The sequence below is a fragment of the Pogoniulus pusillus genome, chromosome 20 (genome assembly GCF_015220805.1).
Source record: "Pogoniulus pusillus isolate bPogPus1 chromosome 20, bPogPus1.pri, whole genome shotgun sequence".
In the NCBI taxonomy this organism is placed as follows: domain Eukaryota; kingdom Metazoa; phylum Chordata; class Aves; order Piciformes; family Lybiidae; genus Pogoniulus; species Pogoniulus pusillus.
Genome location: NC_087283.1, coordinates 1300391 through 1319109, shown reverse-complemented (window position 1 = coordinate 1319109; position 18719 = coordinate 1300391). Strand labels below are relative to the sequence as shown.

General features: G+C 46.7%; 2 protein-coding genes across 2 annotated transcripts; one reads left to right on the top strand and one right to left on the bottom strand.

The window, feature by feature from the left end:
* Positions 1 to 1687: 1687 nt before the first annotated feature.
* CIAO2B (cytosolic iron-sulfur assembly component 2B) lies at positions 1688 to 4577 on the bottom strand. The gene is made up of 5 exons (XM_064159910.1): positions 4088 to 4577; positions 3909 to 3988; positions 2966 to 3091; positions 2423 to 2468; positions 1688 to 1911 (listed from the first exon to the last, which is right to left on the bottom strand). The coding sequence occupies exons 1-5, from the start codon at positions 4560 to 4562 to the stop codon at positions 1814 to 1816; spliced, it is 825 nt and encodes a 274-aa protein (XP_064015980.1). The 5' UTR covers positions 4563 to 4577; the 3' UTR covers positions 1688 to 1813.
* LOC135184300 (fatty acyl-CoA hydrolase precursor, medium chain-like) lies at positions 4535 to 16630 on the top strand. The gene is made up of 14 exons (XM_064159911.1): positions 4535 to 4612; positions 5102 to 5397; positions 5917 to 6121; positions 6497 to 6632; positions 6953 to 7086; positions 7797 to 7950; positions 8199 to 8297; positions 9361 to 9459; positions 9856 to 9996; positions 11165 to 11245; positions 12789 to 12936; positions 13939 to 14088; positions 15681 to 15753; positions 16309 to 16630. The coding sequence occupies exons 2-14, from the start codon at positions 5322 to 5324 to the stop codon at positions 16487 to 16489; spliced, it is 1677 nt and encodes a 558-aa protein (XP_064015981.1). The 5' UTR covers positions 4535 to 4612; positions 5102 to 5321; the 3' UTR covers positions 16490 to 16630.
* Positions 16631 to 18719: the final 2089 nt, after the last annotated feature.

Here is an 18719-nt window from a genome sequence, read left to right as displayed (position 1 = left end):
CCTCTAAACTTGAGGAGGATCTGCTTTTAAGGGTGTAGGAACACTGGAACAGGCTACCCAGAGAGAGGTGGTGGAGCCTCCATCTCTGGGGACATTCCAGCCCTACAGGAGCATGTTCTTGTGTGACCTTCTCTGGGTGACCCTGCTTTGGCAGTGGGTTTGGACTTGATAATCTCCAGAGGTCCCTTCCAACCCCTACCATTGTGTGACACTCTGAACTGTGGGTTGTCCTTACTGGTGTTGCTATCATCTCATAAATGTAACATCCACATCACTTAGTGAAAGCTGATGGAGTTCTCCACCCCCAAGCAGCCACATCAGACCTTTTCTCTGGTATCCCACAACAAGCCTTTGCCAGTGAAGCCAGCCCCCACCTCTGCACGACAAATTTAAGGCAGCTAATGCTGTTGCTTCTCTGGAGAGGTGAATGGTGCAAAGTGCACCCCCAGGGTTACTGTGTACAGTGTGCTTTGTGAGGCCAGTGCCAGCATCTCCATCAATTATTTAGCACTGTTATTATGTAGTGGTGAAAGCCAAGCAGAGAGATTCAACAAAGCATTAATTTACTGATTCCTTCTCTGCTTGGAGTGCGGGTTGAAGCAATCTGTTGGCAGATTAGTCATCCTTCTGTTTTCCCCCGGCATGTATTTGCATTCCTTTCTTCCCCAAAATCTGTGAGGGCAAAATTAGTTTTCTATTGAAATAAAACCCAACTCCCTCAAAACAAAACAGAAACCACCATCAAACCAACCAAGCATGCTGCCTGTGAGCTGCCTGCACGCAGTGCCACGGCTGAAGCTTCATTTGTGGTGCAAATGTTGGCAGTGTCAGAGCTAATCAGTCCAGTGATTCAGCAAGAGGCAGAGAGGAAAGACAATATTAACCTTCAGGTCCTTCTGCTCCTTTCCCAAAATTAATACTACATAAATACTGCCTTTATGTACAGTTTCATTCATACATCCAAGCAAGTGCTGATCATCCAGAGGATGCTAACCCAAATAAGCAGATTAAGGCTGCTGCAGAGCTGGCTTTCTGCAGAAGCCCAGTGCAAACTGGGAGCCTCACTTCTGAAATGGAAGATTTGGGCTTGTTCCTGTGCTGGTTTGCTCTGTGACTTTAGATTAGTCACACTCGGATCACTGCTGCCCAACACAGACTAGATTGGGCCACCATGCTGTGGCTTGCAGCGTTCATAGCTTCACCCTTTTTAAAGCAAAATACTACAGAAATACAAAGCTTGATGATCAAGCAGGTGAGCAAAACCTTCTTTTTCAAAAGTAGACTTGATTCTATGAATCTGAAATTGACTTTGTATAGGGAGAAACTGGTTAAAATCAGGCAGAAACAAAGCTTTTTAAAGAAACAAATCCTGCCTATGCAACGACCAAGAAATGCAAAAATCAATTTTCATTGTCTTTTTGTAGATGCTAGCTCATTTCCCACACAGAATCATGGAATGGTTTGGGCTGGGAGGGACCTTAAAGCTCAGCCAGTTCCCACTCCCCTGCCATAGGCAAGGACACCTCCCACTAGCACAGGCTGCTCATCCAACCTGGCCTTGAACAGCGCCACGGAGGGGGCATCCACAGCCTCCCTGGGCAACCTGTTCCAGTGTCTGCCCACCCTCACTGGAAAGAACTTCTTCCCAATCTCCAATCTAAGTCTACCTTTGTGGAGTAATGAAGCATTTTGCAAGCAAATCCAAAGAGACTTTATTTTGCTGACAGAACATGCCCGGTGTCACAGCAGCATCACCACTTATACACAAAGTCAGCTGAACACAGGCAGGATCCAAGGCTTTCCTCAAGGGGAGCTACGTTCGAGCAGACAAGCACTGATTCACCACTTCCAGCAAGTGAGAGTTTTCCAGGGCAGCTGCCACACGCTCTTTATCAGCGAGCTGCTTGTTAACTGTGCGGAACAAAGAGAACCACTGGTCAAAACACAGGCACACGGTGTCTTCTTCACAGCATTTTACGTCGAGAGGCAGTCACACTGTTGCTATGGTACTCAGGTAATTCTGCAGCTGCTAAGGACTCTCCTGAGCTGCTGTCAAGTCAAAGCTGGCAGCGTTATCCCCAGTTAAACCAGCAAGCTGTTTGTGACTCAGCAGCAGGGAGCCGCGCATGTGTAGGTGTAACACAAAAAGACATTTCCCCCCTGCCTCTCCCCATTTTCTGAGTCCTCCATCACACAGGCAAATCAATGACTAGATGAGGGCAGATGCTGCCTGAGGAGATGTTGTGAGTAGGGTACAGAACATATCCAAGTGTCATTATTGCACCTTCCTGTTCCGGAACATCTCCCAGCAGCTGACGCACACAAAGTCCCAGCTACTGAACAGCAGTTCTGCAGGTGTGGGAATCTCTCTCCTCTTTCATTTTCAAGGTTAAAAAACCATAAAGACCACAGAGCCACTTACCTGCATGCTCAGAGGCATGTGTTCCTGGTGTTATATGAACATCCAGCTTAAAAACAAAAGAGACAGGAAAACTGGAAGCTCAAACTAGTTCACAATAAAAACAAGCAGACAAGGGAAATGATAGCAAAAAGAGGGGGAGAAAATAAAGAGACATTCTTGCCAGTTCCTATTGCTGTACATAGCAGAACAAAGTCTAAAAATCAGAATATTCTGCATTCCCATTTGCTTAAGCCTTCTTCAGCCAAGGAGGTGAGGCACAAACCTCTCCTCCCATGCAGAGCACTGCAGATGCCTTCCCTCCATAACCCCACTTCCCCTTGACATGCCTGTCACAGAACCATAATGCTGCACTTCCCACTGCCCTGCCTGCTTCCTGGACCGTGTCCCTCACCCAGGATATGAGAAGAACTCTAAGTTCTTTTCCCCTGTCACTTAGCCTTGTTTTTTTTTCCTTTGTTTGAGGGAATGACTGTGTTTGGGTTTTTTAATCTTGTTCCATCAGAATCCTCCTCTTTTGCTTTCCAGGGTGATTTGGTGACTCACCTTGAATCTCTCAGGCAGAGATCTGATCAGTTTCACTTTGATGGAGAGGCCAATTAAGGTGGCCATGCTGCAGTGAGGGATGGTGGGAGTGAACTCCACTGCCACTGTGCTTTCTGCATCATTCACCTGTCAAAAGCCAAACATCTCCCATGTACCATACTCGCTGCCTTTACCCCAGAGGCTGGGGGCACTTCCTCTGAAATGCAACTTGAAGCTTAACAGTTTTCTTCACTGACGTTTCCCTGCAATATCATAGGATCATAGAACATCAGGCTGGAAGTGACCTCAAGGATCACCTGGTCCAACCTTTCTTGGCAATAGTCTATCTGCAGTGAGCTGGCCCAGCACCCTGTCAAGCTGAGTCTTCAAGCTGCCCAATGTAGGGCAATCCACTGCTTCCTCTGGGAGATTATCCCAACCTCTAACTGTTCATAAAGCCACAGAATTGTCTGGGTTGGAAAAGCCCTCAAAACCAAGGCCAACCATCAGCCCAACACCACCATAGCCATTAAACCACGTCCACACAATCCTTGAATGCCGCCAAGGACAGCGACTCCACCATCTCCCCAGGCAGCCTATCCCAATACCTGGCTACTACCAGGGCAGAAATTCCTCCAGCCGAACTCTCCCCTGCACAATTTGAGGCCACCTCCTCTAGTCCTATCACCTGATCCTAGGGGGAAGAGCCCAACCCCACCTCAGTGCTGTCCCCTTCAGGGAGGCGCAGACAGCAGTGAGGTCTCCCCAGAGCCTCCCTTTCTCCAGGCTAAACAAGGGCAGTTCCCTCAGCTGCTCCTCACCAGCGCTGTTCTCCAGACCCTTCCCCACCTTTGTTCTGCAGCAGGCTGCTCTAACAGCAAAAGCAAGCAAGGAGCGGGCAGAGGCAGCAGCGCCCTGCGGCCCGGCCCAGCAGCACCGGTATCGGCCGCAGCCAGGCTCTCACTTTGACTCGCACTTGCTCCACCACGTTCAGCTCCTCCAGGGTGAGGGGGTGCTCGGGGTCGTTGATGGAGCGAATGAGATGTGCCAGGTTAAGGAAAAGGGAGCTGCGCCCCTCTCCCAGGCCCAGCCGCCCGCCGGCCCGGCCCTCCCCTCCCCTCCCCTCGCCTGCCGGCAGGATATCGAAGATCTCCCGGTCGTCGATGGTGTCCGGCAGATCGTCGTCCTCCTCCTGCGCTGTCACCGGCCGCTCCCCGGAGCGCCGGTAGATGAGGGGGTTGGCGTTCTCCAGCGGCGCGGCGCCGCCCGGGCCGGGGCCCACCATAGCCGCTGCCGCCGGCCTGCCTGCCAGCTGCGGCCGGGAGAACGGAACGGACCCGGACGCCTTTCGCCGACGCACCGGCGCAGGGGCGGGCCCGGCCGCCTGGGCCTCTCCTCCCCGGGGCGGCAGCGCCCCCCGGTGGGCAAGGCGCGGAGCTGGCGCCGGCCGTGGCGAGCGTCCGTGCCGGGAGCTCGCGGGGACTTGCGCCCGTCCAGGGCAGCTGCGAGCGGCCGAGGAGCAGCGCTGGGGCCGCGGAACGCAGTCAGCAGTGGCAGCCGAGCGGCTTCTGTGGAATGGCAGAAGGTCGGGGGGGCGGAAGGGACCTCTGGAGGTCATCAAGAGCAGGAGCAGGGTCACCTAGAGCAGGTCACACGGAGCACATCCAGGTGGGTTTGGAATGCCTCCAGAGGAGACTCCACAGCCTCTCTGAGCAGCCTGCTCCAGGGCTCTGCACCCTCACAGGGACAAAGTTTCCCCTCCTGTTCCCCTGGCACCTCCTCTGCTCCAGTTTGCCCCCAGTGCCCCTTGTGCTGCCCAGCACATCTTTAGCACAGCACTGAGGGCAGCCCTCAGGCTCCTCTGCTCCAGGCCCCCAGCCCCAGCTCCCTCAGCCTGGCCTCATAAGAGATGTCTCACTGCCTGCAGCAGCTTTGTGGCTCTGTGCTGGACTCTTTGAAACAGTTCCCTGAGGTCCTTCTTGAGCTGAGGGGCGCAGAACTGGACACAATATTCCATCTGGGGCCGCAGCAGGGCAGAGTAGAGAGGGAGGAGAGGCTCTCCCGCCTGCTCACCACACCCCTTGTAATCTACGCCAGGATGCCACTGGCCCGGCAGGGCATATTGCTGGCTCTGCTTAGACCTTTTGTTGTTCATAGGTGGTGCTGGGTCATTTCCATCCAATCTCAGAAGGAGCTACTGCTTATGTGCATCACACCGAGGGATTGTATTTACACTCTGTTGCAAGCTTAGCCCTGAAAGTGCCTAGCACAGCACACATCCAGGAGGGAATTTCACTGCAGCCCTTGCTCAGCAGGAACCTTTGTACCACTCTCTTCTCTGTGAAAACAGAAAACTGAGAGCTAAAGGGGGTGGAGGATGCCTCCTCGATGTCAGATTTCCTTGCTTTGTACCCTGTTTTGTTGCATAGCAGTCATCACTGCTGGAGCAGAAGGTGAGACACAAAACCTGTTGTTATTACTGCTGTTGGGGAAGGAGGTTGCAGTGTAGTGATTTCTCTCTCTTATACTTTGGCTAGCAATTGCAAAAACACCCTCATAAGCTTGATGCAACAAAAGACTGGGCTTGTGAGAGGGGAGCATTGCTGAGATGGTTTTATGACAATGAAGCTTGCTTTCTTAAAGGGTAGAAAGCAAAAACGTTTCTGAATTTATCCATGTATGGGTTTTTAGGCTGTTGTTGGATGATAAATTCAGCAGATGTTGTTGATTTTGATAGGTGCTGTTTGCTCTGAAATTCATTTTCAAGCTTGATGCTCTTGCACAGTGACTTGACTGGCAGGGGAGTGTCTGTCGTTGCACAAAATGAAGTGCAATTAAAATAGAACAAAATTGAAAGGAATAAGTTCAGATCTTCTAAAATCAGTTACAAAAATATTACCTTGAAGTTTGTCTGATAATTATGAAGATGCAGTTTAAATATTGGGGTTCTTTTACCTTTATGTGTTGCTTAGGACATGATGGAGCTGAGCCAGAAGTGACTATCACACAGGGACGGCTCAAAGGGATACAAACAACTGTGAAGGGGACAGACAGACCTATAAATGCTTTCCTTGGGATTCCTTTTGCGAAAGCCCCTCTTGGATCTCTGAGGTTTTCCCCACCTGAACCTCCTGAACCCTGGAATGGTCTGAGAGATGCAACTTCTTACCCACCACTGTGAGAGCTGCTCAGTTTGTTTGTGTATAGGACCTGCTCACTTTTGTCAGGTTACAGAGCTCTGATGGTTGCCGTAGTGAATATGCTGCCCGTACTGAAATGTTTCCTAAGAGCTGTGGGAGTAGGAGCCTCAAAGGATTCCTGAGGAATTCCTGTCTTTGGAAATTACATTTTGTCGGCTGAAATACTTCAGCTTTTAAGTGTGGAGCTCTGCTTTGACAGGTTGCACCTCTAACTGTGTATCAGCAACACAAAGTCTGAGCACCCTGTGGGAATTCAGTTGGTGGGGCAAAAGGAAGTGTTTTCTCTCTTGTTGTTAGATTGTTGCTCCTGCAGTTTTCCTACTAACAGTCACACTTCCTTTCCTTTGTGGAGATGTCCTCAAGATCTGTCCCTGCTGAAAGCAGCTGAGAAAAACCTCAAAGAGAAGCACCCTCCCTTCCGAACTTCCGAGGACTGCTTGTATCTAGATGTTTACAGCCCTGCTGCTGCAAACGAGGACAGGTTACCCGTAAGTGACCCCTTGTGCAAACACCTCGTGCAGAGTTTGCACCCATTGATAGCTCCTAAGTCAGTTAATTGCTTTTGAAAATGGGATGCTGCATTAGCAAAAATCATCTTATTATGTAAAAGTCCAAGTCCACCAACCTAAACGTCTGCGCCTATGAGCTTTGGTGATTTGGATATCCTAATTCTCTTCTGTCATCTTCCTTTTCAAAAGGAAGTCAGAGTAGGTGATCTCCAAGGTCCCTTCCAACCTAAGCCATTCTATGATCCTAGGAAATCTACCAGGCAGTGTATGAAAATATCTCACCTCTTCTTTTCTCTAAGGTGATGGTGTGGATCCACGGAGGCAATTTTATATTCGGTGGTGCTGCTAGGTACGATGGTTCTGCACTAGCAGCCCACGAGAATGTTGTGGTAGTAATCATTCAGTACAGACTTGGACTCCTTGGATTCTTCAAGTAAGATGACACGTTTCTCTTGTTACAAAATACTTCCTGTCATGTTTAAAGCACGGGGAGTTTTGTTCTCTACATCAGCTGAACTTCTTGTCCTTCACAGAGAAAGTGGTTTGCCATTGGAATGGGCTGCCCAGGGAGGCGGTGAAGTCGCCATCCCTGGAGGTGTTGAAGAAGAGACTGGATGGGCCACTTAGTGCCTTGGTCTATTTGATTGGACAGGGCTGGGTGCTAGGTTGGACTGAATGAGCTTGGAGGTCTCTTCCAACCTGGTTGATTTTATGATTCTCTGCCAGCTTCCCACTGTTAAAGTTGTTTAAATGTGCATAATTCACTGACAGCAGGACTTCAGAACATTCAGAAGTGTCCACATAATTCCATTTGTGTTGGCATTTGGTTGTAGCTTGCTATCAAAGCATAGGTGACCTTCTTTGGTTCTGGACAGGCTGCTTGTTCTTGCCTTTGCTTCCATCTGTTGGTGTGGAAAGGCCAGGGGTCCATCTGTGTATGACTGAACAAACAACAGAGGCAAATTTGTCACTGGGGCTTAGATGTGACTCTGGAGGGCGTTAGGTCAGCAGGCCCATATGGATCTTTCCCTGGCCAAGTATGACACTTTGCACAGAATGCAGGCAGGTGAGATTTATTTTATTCTGCTACCAACTGAACTCCTGCACTTCCTCAGAAGCTGGCTCACAATGCTCTTCTTTCAGTACTGGTGATGAACACGCTCGTGGGAACTGGGCATTTTTGGACCAAGTAGCAGCTCTTCGGTGGATCCAAGACAATATTGAACACTTTGGTGGAGATCCAGGATCTGTCACACTCTTCGGTGTATCTGCAGGATCTTGCTCTGTTTTTGCACATGTAGGCATGCAGTAGATACACTAAAAAGTAAAGTCTTAAAGAAACCAGTAATTCCCAAACCCAATCAGTGTCACATTTCATGCTAAGTCTGATTTTCAAAAGTCAGATTAATGGCTCACGGTGCTAAATCTGGATACTTCCCCTCTAAGCACCTAAAAATAGCAAATTCCCCACTGAATCAAGGATTAAGTTAAGGGATAAGGACCTTAATGTTGACTAAATACTTTTTGCTCTTCCCTTCTTGGCAGGTTTTATCCCCTTTATCTAAGGGCCTCTTTCATAAAGCAATATCAGAGAGTGGAATTATGATCCACTCTAATAAAGATTTAATTTCAACAGACCTTAAGGTAAGATCTTTTTCTTTAAAAATGTATGCCCTAAAATAAGATATTTTTTAGATGTGATAATTGAGGAAGAAATCTGATTGTATATTACATATTTGTATATTGTATAATGGGCTGCCCAAGAAGGTGGTGGAGTTGTTGTCCCTGGAGGTGTTCAAGAAAAGCCTGGAGGAGGCACTTAGTGCTATGGTCTGGTAGATTGGATAGGGCTGGGTGAGAAGTTGGACTCTCTGAGCTTGGAGGTCTCTTCCAGCTGGTTGATTCTGTGATTCTATTCTAATAGAAATTATATTGTATGTTGTGCTACAAAGTAGAACAAATGTGGTTTTGTGGCATACCTATACCTATAGTGATTGTCAATAAGTTTTCATTCAAATAGTCTATTTTCAGTCTTATTTGATGTTGGAAATAGATTGTAGAGTTCTGTGATTATAAACCTGTGGGCTGAGCTAGGTATTTTCAGTTACACACATGCCAAGCCAGGCACATGAACACTGTAACCTAGGCAATAACTATGACCTGTAGAAAGTTTCATTAGGATCCAGAAGAGGCATTCAGTTTTTTTTTATGGAGGGGCCTTTATTTGAAGTAAATTCATTTAAAAATAATAGTCCCAAACTAAAAGACTTTGAGCATTAATTTTCTCCCTCTGAGTACCTCTGCATTTCTCCTCCTGCAACAGCAGGTGCTAATAATGTAAATCTCCCATAAAGAATTCATTTTATGGCTTTTTATTTCCTTATTTATTTTTCTGACAATTTTGTTTTCTCTCTCCAGCAAGGGTTATTGTAGAAGAGTGAAGTATAACAAGAAAGAATCATAGAACCATAGAATTCTATGATTCTATGTTAAGTATAATAAGAAAGAGTAGCTTACCAGAATGATTCCACCCCATGATCAAACTGTTGTAGTTCTAGTAAAAGAAAATACTCAAAGACCTATCAAGCCCCCCAAATCTGCCCTTAAATATACTCCTAGCAGTACTGTGTATAGTAATTTCATGTTTCTGCATTCCTGAAAGACCAGTTCACAGCCAACAGTTCTTGTCTTTGCTAATCATTTCCAGAAAATTGCAAGTGTATTTAAGTGTGAGTCAAGCAGTTCACTCCCACTGATAAACTGCTTAAGGAAGCAGGAGGCAGAGGACATAATCCTGAAGAGCAAGGTAGGTGACACTTTGCCTCCTAACAGAGGTTAATGGTGTGCTTGCAAAGCTTTAGCTCAGCCTCTGACTGGAGTTCAATGTTAACCTGTTCCAAAGTTGACTTTCAAATTTCATCAAAATACTTCCTGAAGCAATTTCACATCATTACTCTCTAAGACTTTTCAGTGAGGTGTCCTAGTACCTGTGAAGTGTGAGCAAGGCTTGAGCATAGTTATGCTGCTTTCGTGTCAGCTAGAAGCAGCACAGGGTCAGGAAACCATTACTTTACTCCATGACACAGCCAGGCTTACACTTTATACTTGTGCCCAACTGTAAATTGGCTGTAGATACAGGGGGAAATGGGAAATGCTATTAACAAGTCATTTCATCTCCTGATGTTGTTTTTTCCTCCTTCAGGATATCCCATTTCTACCCTTGGTTTTGGATGGAGTGTTTCTTCACAAGTCACCTGAAGAGATACTGGCTGGGAAAGAGTTTAATGCAGTCCCATACATGATAGGAGTCACCAACCATGAATTTGGCTGGAATATGAGATCTGTAATTTAAAGGCTGGGGTTTTGTTGTTGTTGTTGTTTGGTTTTTGTGGGGTATTTTGTTAGAATTTTTGGGTTGGGTTTCTTTGGTTTTTTCTTTTATATATTTGTATTAGCTCTGGGAAAGTAGGACACCTTTTAAGTATGCCAAAAAGGCTTTGCATTATTGGAAGTATTTACAAGGTGAACTTTGCATTATGATTCGGTAGTGACCCAGAACTGGCTGGTCACAAAATGATGAGACAGGCTTCATCCTGCAAGCTGAGCTACATGGACATCCCTGGCACATCTAAAATGTTAATCCTTTATCTAGGGAGAAAGAGGGAAAAGAATGCAACAGTCAAGGGCTTGTTAGTGAAAGAAAAAGGAAAGCAGTCCTTCTGCCCCTGCCACATGATGTGCAGGATTCACACATAAAGGTTTAGAAGTGTGGCACTGACCACCTGAAACAGTTCACCTTGTCTGTCATGCTGAACTCTGGCTGCTGGCCACATTGCTGTCCCTGTGTTCCTTGTCAGCTCTACCAGCTGAAAATCTTATCTGGGGTCAGAGCAGGGGGATAACACAAGTGTCCTACCCTTTCTCAGAGCATAAATTCTTTCCCTCATGAATTCCATGGGTAACTCCTAAAAGAATGAGCAATTGCACAAAACTGCAGGGGGTGGGTTTGTGCCCTCTGTCTTCTCCTCTTCATTTCTCATTATTTCATCTGTGTAGTACAAAGCTCTTGTTTGGAATCTGTGTAGTAACTGCCTGTCTTTGGGAGTGTGCTGGTACTCAGTCCAAGAAGACAAATGCAGAGGTGAAATCTGTTCTAATCCATTTTGCAGGCACAATGTAATGCTCTAAAAGAGGAGCAGCATTGCCTTATCTTTACTTCAAAGGCTTCATACAGTTGGAGTAGAATCAGAGAGGCTTCCAGTTACTTGTAAGATCTTCCCTACCAGAGGGAAAAGAAGCCATTGGGACAGAGGCTTTTTGCTTCAGTTCTGCTCTAATGTAGTAAACAGAAGCTCTGCAAGACAGCTGCTGCACCACACTGCACTTTTGCATATGATGTGATGCTTCAGAAATAAACCTCAGTAACAAGAGAAATGGAATCATGCAGTTGCAGTGTTAACAAGAGTGGGGAGATTGGATGGCACTGGTGACATTCCTGTTTTTCCATGCAGACATCAAGCATACCAGGTGTGAAGGAGGTGGGAGATAAGAAATCAATCATTTCAACTATAGAGCTTTTACAGCCATTCCTTGTAAGTACTGCTGCACTCCCTGACTCCAGAACTGCCATTTCCTTTTGGATGCCTACAACAGATTTGTGAGCTTTGATGTTCTCTGCACTTCATAGGTTCACAGATTGCATTGGGTTGGAAGGGACCCTACAAGGTCATGTTGTCCAACCCTCTTACAGTCAGCAGGGACACTTCCAGGCTGCACAGGGTAACATCTTGAATGTTTCCAGGGATAGGCCCTCAACCACATCACTGGGAAACCTGTTCCAACATTTCACCACCCTCATTGTGCAGAACTTCCTTCTAACATCCAAGCTAAATCTGCCCTGCTTCAGTTTAAGACCATGTTACTAAGACTTGAGGTCATATTGTGTTTTGGGGAGAGTTCCAGCAAAGTCAACAGGACTCCAGAAGAGTCACAAGGTCTAGAGGAGAGCCACAAAGATGATCAGAAGGCTGGAGCAGCTCTCTTAGGAGGACTGAGGGAGCTGAGGCTGCTCAGCCTGGAGAAGAGAAGGCTCTGGGGAGACCTTAGAGCAGCCTTGCAGTACCTGAGTAGAGCTACAGGAGAGCTGGGGAAGGACTTTTTATAAGGGCCTGTGGTGATAGGATGAGAGGGAATGGATTTAAAGTAGACCAGGGTGGATATAGATTGGACATTAGGAAGAAATTCTAATGGTGGTGAGACACTGGAACGGGTTACCCAGAGAAGTGGATGCCTTGTCCCTGGAATTATTTAAGACCAGGCTGGATGAGGCCTTGAGCAGCCTGGTCTAGTGTGAGGTGTCCCTGCCCATGGCAGTGGGGTTGGAACTGGATGATCTTTAAGGTCTCTTCCAGCTCAAGCCATTCTATGATTCATTCTGTGAGTCTACAGCTACAGTGTATGGGGTTGCACAGAAACAGGCTTGAGTCAGGCCTGGGCTTTGGGGCCTTTTGCCTTCCAGACCTCTGAAGCAACATTTTTCCCTTCTGTGTTTGTATGTGGGATTACTGTCATGCTGTCCCTGCTCTGATGGTAGCTGATGGCTAATCTGGTTGGTGGCTTTCAAGGCTGGCTTTTTCATTATATGCACCTTAAATTAAATGTCACTTTCAAGGTAGCTGCTTTGCACTCCTAGTTTTGAAATGTATCTTTCAAGCATCAAATTCTAAGGCTAAAAACATAAGCTGTGTTTGGAGATCCCATTGCTCTTGCCCTGCAGTCTAATGGTCCATAAATATTTCAAGGACTCAATTTGCTTTTATTATTCCCATCTCTTTTCTCCTGAAGGATACAGAAGCCAAAATTATTATCAGGAGAAACTGCTAAATACTGTCAGTTCCTGTAAATTTCATCTGAGGTGGTTTATCTGCCTTGGGTTTTGGAATTGTTTGGGTGTTGTTTTTCCCCCTCAAAAAAAGTCTAAATAGGTTGTATTTACCATTACCTATCAACATGAGTGCTACTCTAGACCTTTGTGCCTTTGCTGAGTCTCCAGAGCTTACAAGATGCCATTTTTAGTTGCCAGTTCAGAAAGTGATCCTTTGTCTGTTGGTTTCTTGCATCCATTTTGTCTCCTAGAATGTACCCTCAGAGCTCCTGCATCTGCTGGTGGATGAGTATATAGGAACTACAGATGATCCTGCTGAGCTACGGGACCAGTTTCTGGACTTGCTAGGGGATGCAGCACTCATCATGCCATCCATTAGAGCACTGGACTATCACAGAGGTGAGCTAATCCACACCAGCAGGATGTTCAAACCTCTTACTCCATGCTGGATCAAATGATGACTATTTACAAGGTCTTGTAATGACAGGACAAGGGGTAATGGGTTTACAGTGGCAGAGGGGAGATTGAAACTGGATGTTAGGGAAGGGTTCTTTGCAGTGAGGGTGGTGAGACACTGGCACAGGTTGCCCAGGGAGGTTCTTCGATCATATTGGGTGATTCTGTGCTCCACAACCTTTCTGCAGGTGTTCAAAGCCAGGCTGGATGAGGCCTTGAGCAACCTGTTCTAGTGGGAGATGTCCCTGCCTATGGTGGGGGGTTGGAACTGACTGAGCTTTGAGGTCCCTTCCAACCTAAACCATTCTATGATTCTATTCTGTGTGGACACAAATGCTGTTGTGTGTAGGCAGCCTGCTTGAGATTCCTCCTGGGAACTTGAAGGTGAAGAGCAATATAAGTCTGCAGGTTTGTGTGAAGCAATTAATCCTTTATCTTGGTACTAGTGTCTTGCACTTGTGCTCATGGTCACAATATGCTGAGGGCAGAGCATGATAACCCAGGTGGATGTTTGCTGAGGTATACAGGATTCAAAATGAGAACATATAAAAGCAACCTGGAGTTTGTCCTTTGGCCCACTGCTGCTTGGGCAGTCAGCAGCTCTGTAGCCTGGAGATTTACTGATATTTAAGTTTAGACAAACCATGTCAAAACACCCAGAACTGGAGAACAATTTGATGTTATTTTCTTTTCTCTAGGTGTCCCTGGGGTCAGTCTTTCTTTTCTTATTAAGTGTATGTGCTGTGAGTTTGCCATTTGGCATTCCAAAGTAGAAGTACATATTTGACTGCAACTTCACAGTAAAAATCTCTCCAGTGTAAAGCTTTGGGCATATTTAAAGTAGTGCTTTAAGCAGCTGGTGTCAGCTTTCTCCTTTACATGTTACCTACTCTTTAAATGTTATGTTTCCTTTCAATTTTCTTCTTTAAATGTTTTGTCTTCCAGAGTCTGGAGCTCCTGCCTACTTCTTTGAATTTCAGCACCGTCCCTCGTCCTTCTGGGACAGTAAACCAGAGTATGTGAAAGCTGACCACGGAGACGAAGTTGGCTTTGTCTTTGGAGGACCATACCTGACTGGGGACATTCAGCTACGTAGTAAGGAGCATTCAGTGTTCACTTAGAAATTACTCTTGTAAGACTGAATCATAGAATCGTAGAATCAAGCAGGTTGGAAGAGAGCTCCAAGCTCAGCCAGTCCAACCTAGCACCCAGCCCTGTCCAGTCAACCAGACCATGGCACTAAGTGCCCCAGCCAGGCTTTGCTTGAACACCTCCAGGGACAGCGACTCCACCACCTCCCTGGGCAGCCCATTCCAATGCCAATCACTCTCTCTGACAACAACTTCCTCCTAACATCCAGCCTAGACCTCCCCTGGCACAACTTGAGACTGTGTCCTCTTGTCCTGTTGCTGCTTGCCTGGCAGCAGAGCCCAACCCCACCTGGCTGCAGCCTCCCTTCAGGTAGTTGTAGATAGCAGTGAGGTCTGCCCTGAGCCTCCTCTTCTCCAAGCTAAACAACCCCAGCTCCTTCAGCCTCTCCTTACAGAGCCTCCAGGCCTCTGTTCAGTAGTGGTACTTCCAATTTAATCACCTCTATCAACACTGAGACTGAAGTATAACCCTCTACTCCTATTGCACTTTGTTTAACACTGATTTGCTCTCTCCATCTTTTATCATCTACACTTTGCTGTTTCTCAACAATGTAGCAAGTAGGACCTATGCTAGAAAAAAACACTGTCACTATACCAGCACTGATCATGAATCTGCCAGCAGAAAAGCATTGGCTGGAAGATCAGTGAAACTGCAGAGGATTAGTGGAGTGCTTGGGAAGAAGGAAATCTGGGCTCTTTTCTTTTCCTGAGGGATTCCAGCTGATGTCTTCTTTCCAGGAAATCCCATGGGCTTAGCATCTCTTTTTGCCAGTATAGCCTGAGACTAATGGGCCTCGGGACCAGCCACGATGGCAGTTACCCAAGCTTGGCCACATTAGGTGAAAACATAGTCTTGCTTTACCCAAATTTGGGAAAAACAGAGGCCTTGCACGAGGCAGGCACAAGCTAAGCTGTGTACCCTGTTTACCACAGGATGAAAACAAGTGTGGGCAGACTCAGTGGCTCCAGGTTCTTTGTCCCCTTGCCCGCTGTTGCTTCTCCCCAAAACAGAAGGAGGGAGAGCAGGAAGCCATTCCTGGGCAAGCCAGGATATGTATAAGCCTATTTTGGCCTATTCAGGCTTACCATGACAATGTGTGCCTGTGTGACCTGCTTTAGGTGACCCTGCTCTAGGAGGGTGCTTGGACTGGATGATCTTCAGAGGCCCCTTCCAACTCTGAATGTTCGGTGGTTATCTGAATAATAGGGAGAATTTCAGACCCACAGGGCTAGAATGACATCTGTGAAACTAAGCCATGTGGCCTCTTCTTGAGTTGCAGTGGAACTCAAGACACGTGGGTTCTTTTTTGGAATTGTTTCTGGATTCCTGAAAAGCCACAGGTGAATCACCTCATTTCCTTGGGCCCTGTATCCCCAGTTTGTAGGACAAGGATGATTAGGCTACTCTCATTCCTCTAGAGTGCTGAGAACTTGACTGTGACTATGACACATTCACAGATTGAAATGTTGCTTCTGTGGTAGCAATACTTAGGTTTCTGCCACACAATAATAATCCTTTGTTATTTTGTCCCTCAGGTGAGGTTACAGAGGAAGAGAAGAACCTCAGTAGAACTCTAATGAAGTACTGGGCTAACTTTGCTCGAAACGGGTAAGAACCATAAGGTTCATCACACCTCTTCCTGGTTTTATTGACTCCAATGAGTTAGCTGCTTTCTTGAGTCAGTCTTAACTTCTGTGACTGAGAAGGGCATTCATAGGGCTGAAGCACCTCTCCTGTGAGGACAGACTGAAAGAGTTGGGGCTGTTCAGGCTGGAGAAGAGGAGGCTCCCAAGTGACCTTCTTGTGGCCTTCCAGGATCTGAAGGTGGCTACAAAAAAGCTGGGGAGGGACCTTTTAGGCTGTCAGGGAGTGACAGGACTGGGGGGAATGGAGCAAAGCTGGAGGTGGGGAGAGTGAGCCTGGACCTGAGGAGGAAGTTGTTCAGCATGAGAGTGGTGAGAGCCTGCAATGGGTTGCCCAGGGAGGTGATTGAGGTCCCATCCCTGGAGGTGTTTAAGGCCAGGCTGGATGAGGCTGTGGGCAGGCTGCTCTAGGGTAGGGTGTCCCTGTCCATGGCAGGGGGGTTGGAACTGGATGATGCTTGTGGTCCCTTCCAACCCTGACTGATTCTATGATTCACTCTTTCTTTCTTCTTGGTTCCAGAAATCCTAATGGAGAGGGTTTAGCTGAATGGCCATCTTACAACCTGCATGAAGAATACTTACAGATAAACCTCAAGCAGAAGAAAGCCAGAAAGCTGAAAGAAAAGAAGGTAGATTTCTGGAAAAAGGTGGTGTTTGAAAAGACCAATGACAAAACCAAGAAGGTTAATTCAGAGTTGTAATTTACAGCCTGCACACGCACACAATATGCAATCTGTTAGTCCAGTAAAAGAAATCACTTAATTTGGAGGATAAAATTGTTTCCCTTCCTTTCACAGTTGTCACATTTGCAATTGTTCACTGTAATAAATACAGCCAATCTATTTCCACTGTGTGATGCTTTACTTTTCCCTGAAGCCTCACTTATTGAACACAAACACCAGATTCCCCCACTGCTCCTCTTTTCCTGCTGCTTCCCCATGACTGAAGGCAGAGCATAGCAGCAACGTTGATTTAAATAACATGAAATCAATGAAGTAAAGTATTTGTAAGTATTTGTAAGTAAAATTGTCAAGTTGAACAGAAGTTTTGGTCTGATTTAGATACAAAAATGTCCTCTGTGGAGAAACAAACCCCAAACAAAACCTAAAGAACATTCTGCATTATAAGTCAGTTTTACACCAGAGGGAGCCGTCAAAAGGAGATTAACAGAGGGCACTGCATTTATGTGCACAGAGTGTTTGCAGTGGAAGTGCAGAGACCTGCAGTGGAACTCTGACACAGTTCTAAAAATAAATCACAGTGGAAAAGATTTTACTCTTATCTACTTTGCAGTGCTCTGAAACTGCTTTGTCCCAGAGACACTCTGGTAAATGTGGAATACTCACCAGGGGCTGGGTGAAAAACCAAACTGACCCTGCTTTAATACATGCAGACTTTTAAATGCTTCTACCATATCTACTGGAGGCAAAATGCAGTTCTGAGCTCTTGTGCAAGCATGGACCTATATATGTGGTGTTTGTCTCTATTTTTCAGCTATTCATAGAATCAGCCAGGTTGGAAGAGACCTCCAAGCTCATCCAGTCCAACCTATCACCCAGCCCTAGCCAATCAACTAGACCATGGCACTAAGTGCCTCATCCAGGCATGCTTGAACACCTCCTGAAATCAAGAAAGGTAGAAGTGCATTAAGGCCTAAAGAGGCCAGTGCCATCATATGCCAGGAGGTTTTTGATTGATCCCTGAATTATGCAGTGTTCACTGACTGAGGGTAAGTCATGAAATGTTCTCTTCTAAATGCCAAAAAGGATTCAGGAATTCCACTTGCCAGGCGTGTAGCACTGTCTGCAGATTGCACAAGTTCAGTCTATGCCACACACATTTGCAGAGGTTATGCCTGTAGATCCATACAAAGTATCCCCAGGCAAGGCTGCAGGGATATAAAATCCCATGGCTACCTTATTGTGGATATGAGTGGCAGAGTTTGCAGAAACCAGTTTGCACTGGAATATTGTCAGAATGGCTGCTTCTCTCAGACTGTGGCTATGGGATGGGCTGGGACACGGTTTAGAACCAGTACTTGAGGGAGAAGTAGAGCAAGTAGAACAAAGATTGAAGACTAAGGCTTAGAAAATAAAGGGAAAGCAAAGGGGAAAGGGCAGAGTTAAGTCAATTCACTACAGATCAGGAGATGGAAAGTAAATTGTGTGTGGAGATGAATCAAGTTTGTTAACAGCAACAGGAGAGAGCAGCAAGCAGAGTCCACAGCCTTTGGCTTTGTAGCAGAGGAGTGCCATAGTTCTCAGGTCACAAGTGAGCTGAGGCAGGCATGACCAGCAGGGGGGCAGCTGAGTCACAAGCAAGTATTCTTGCAGTCCCACCCCACATGGAAAGAATTTTGCCATGCCCAAATCAGTCCAAGGAAAGTGGAGACAGAATTTGCTGCAGCATTCAAACGAGCAGCAGAGTACAGAATTCACTGCTGCACACTACTTCTGCCCTGGGCTCCTAGGAAACCTTTGTCACACAGATGAAGGTAAGAGGTAATTGTAAACTCCATCATTTGCACTCCTTCCAGCTGACAGTGCATACACAGAGTCAGACATTCCTAGGATGTTTTAGGTTGGAAAGGACCTTGAAGATCATGCATTTCCAACCCCCTGCCATGGGCAGAGACACCTTCCACTAGCCCAGGTTGCACAAGGCCTTGTCCAACCTGGCCTTCAATACCTCCAGGGAAAGGGCATCCACAACCTCCTTGGGCAACCTGCTCCAGTGTCTCACCACCCTCACTGTAATCTCAACACACCTCTCAACTCCACGTGGACTGTACATCCACAGCAGTGCAGAGCAATCTCAGACCACCTCTATGGACCTTTAGCATCATGAACCTCACGCCTGAGAAACAAGAAAGAGGTTCCTGAGAACACATTGCTCTCTAAGCAGTTCAGGTTAAAGTTGGCTGGGGCTCAC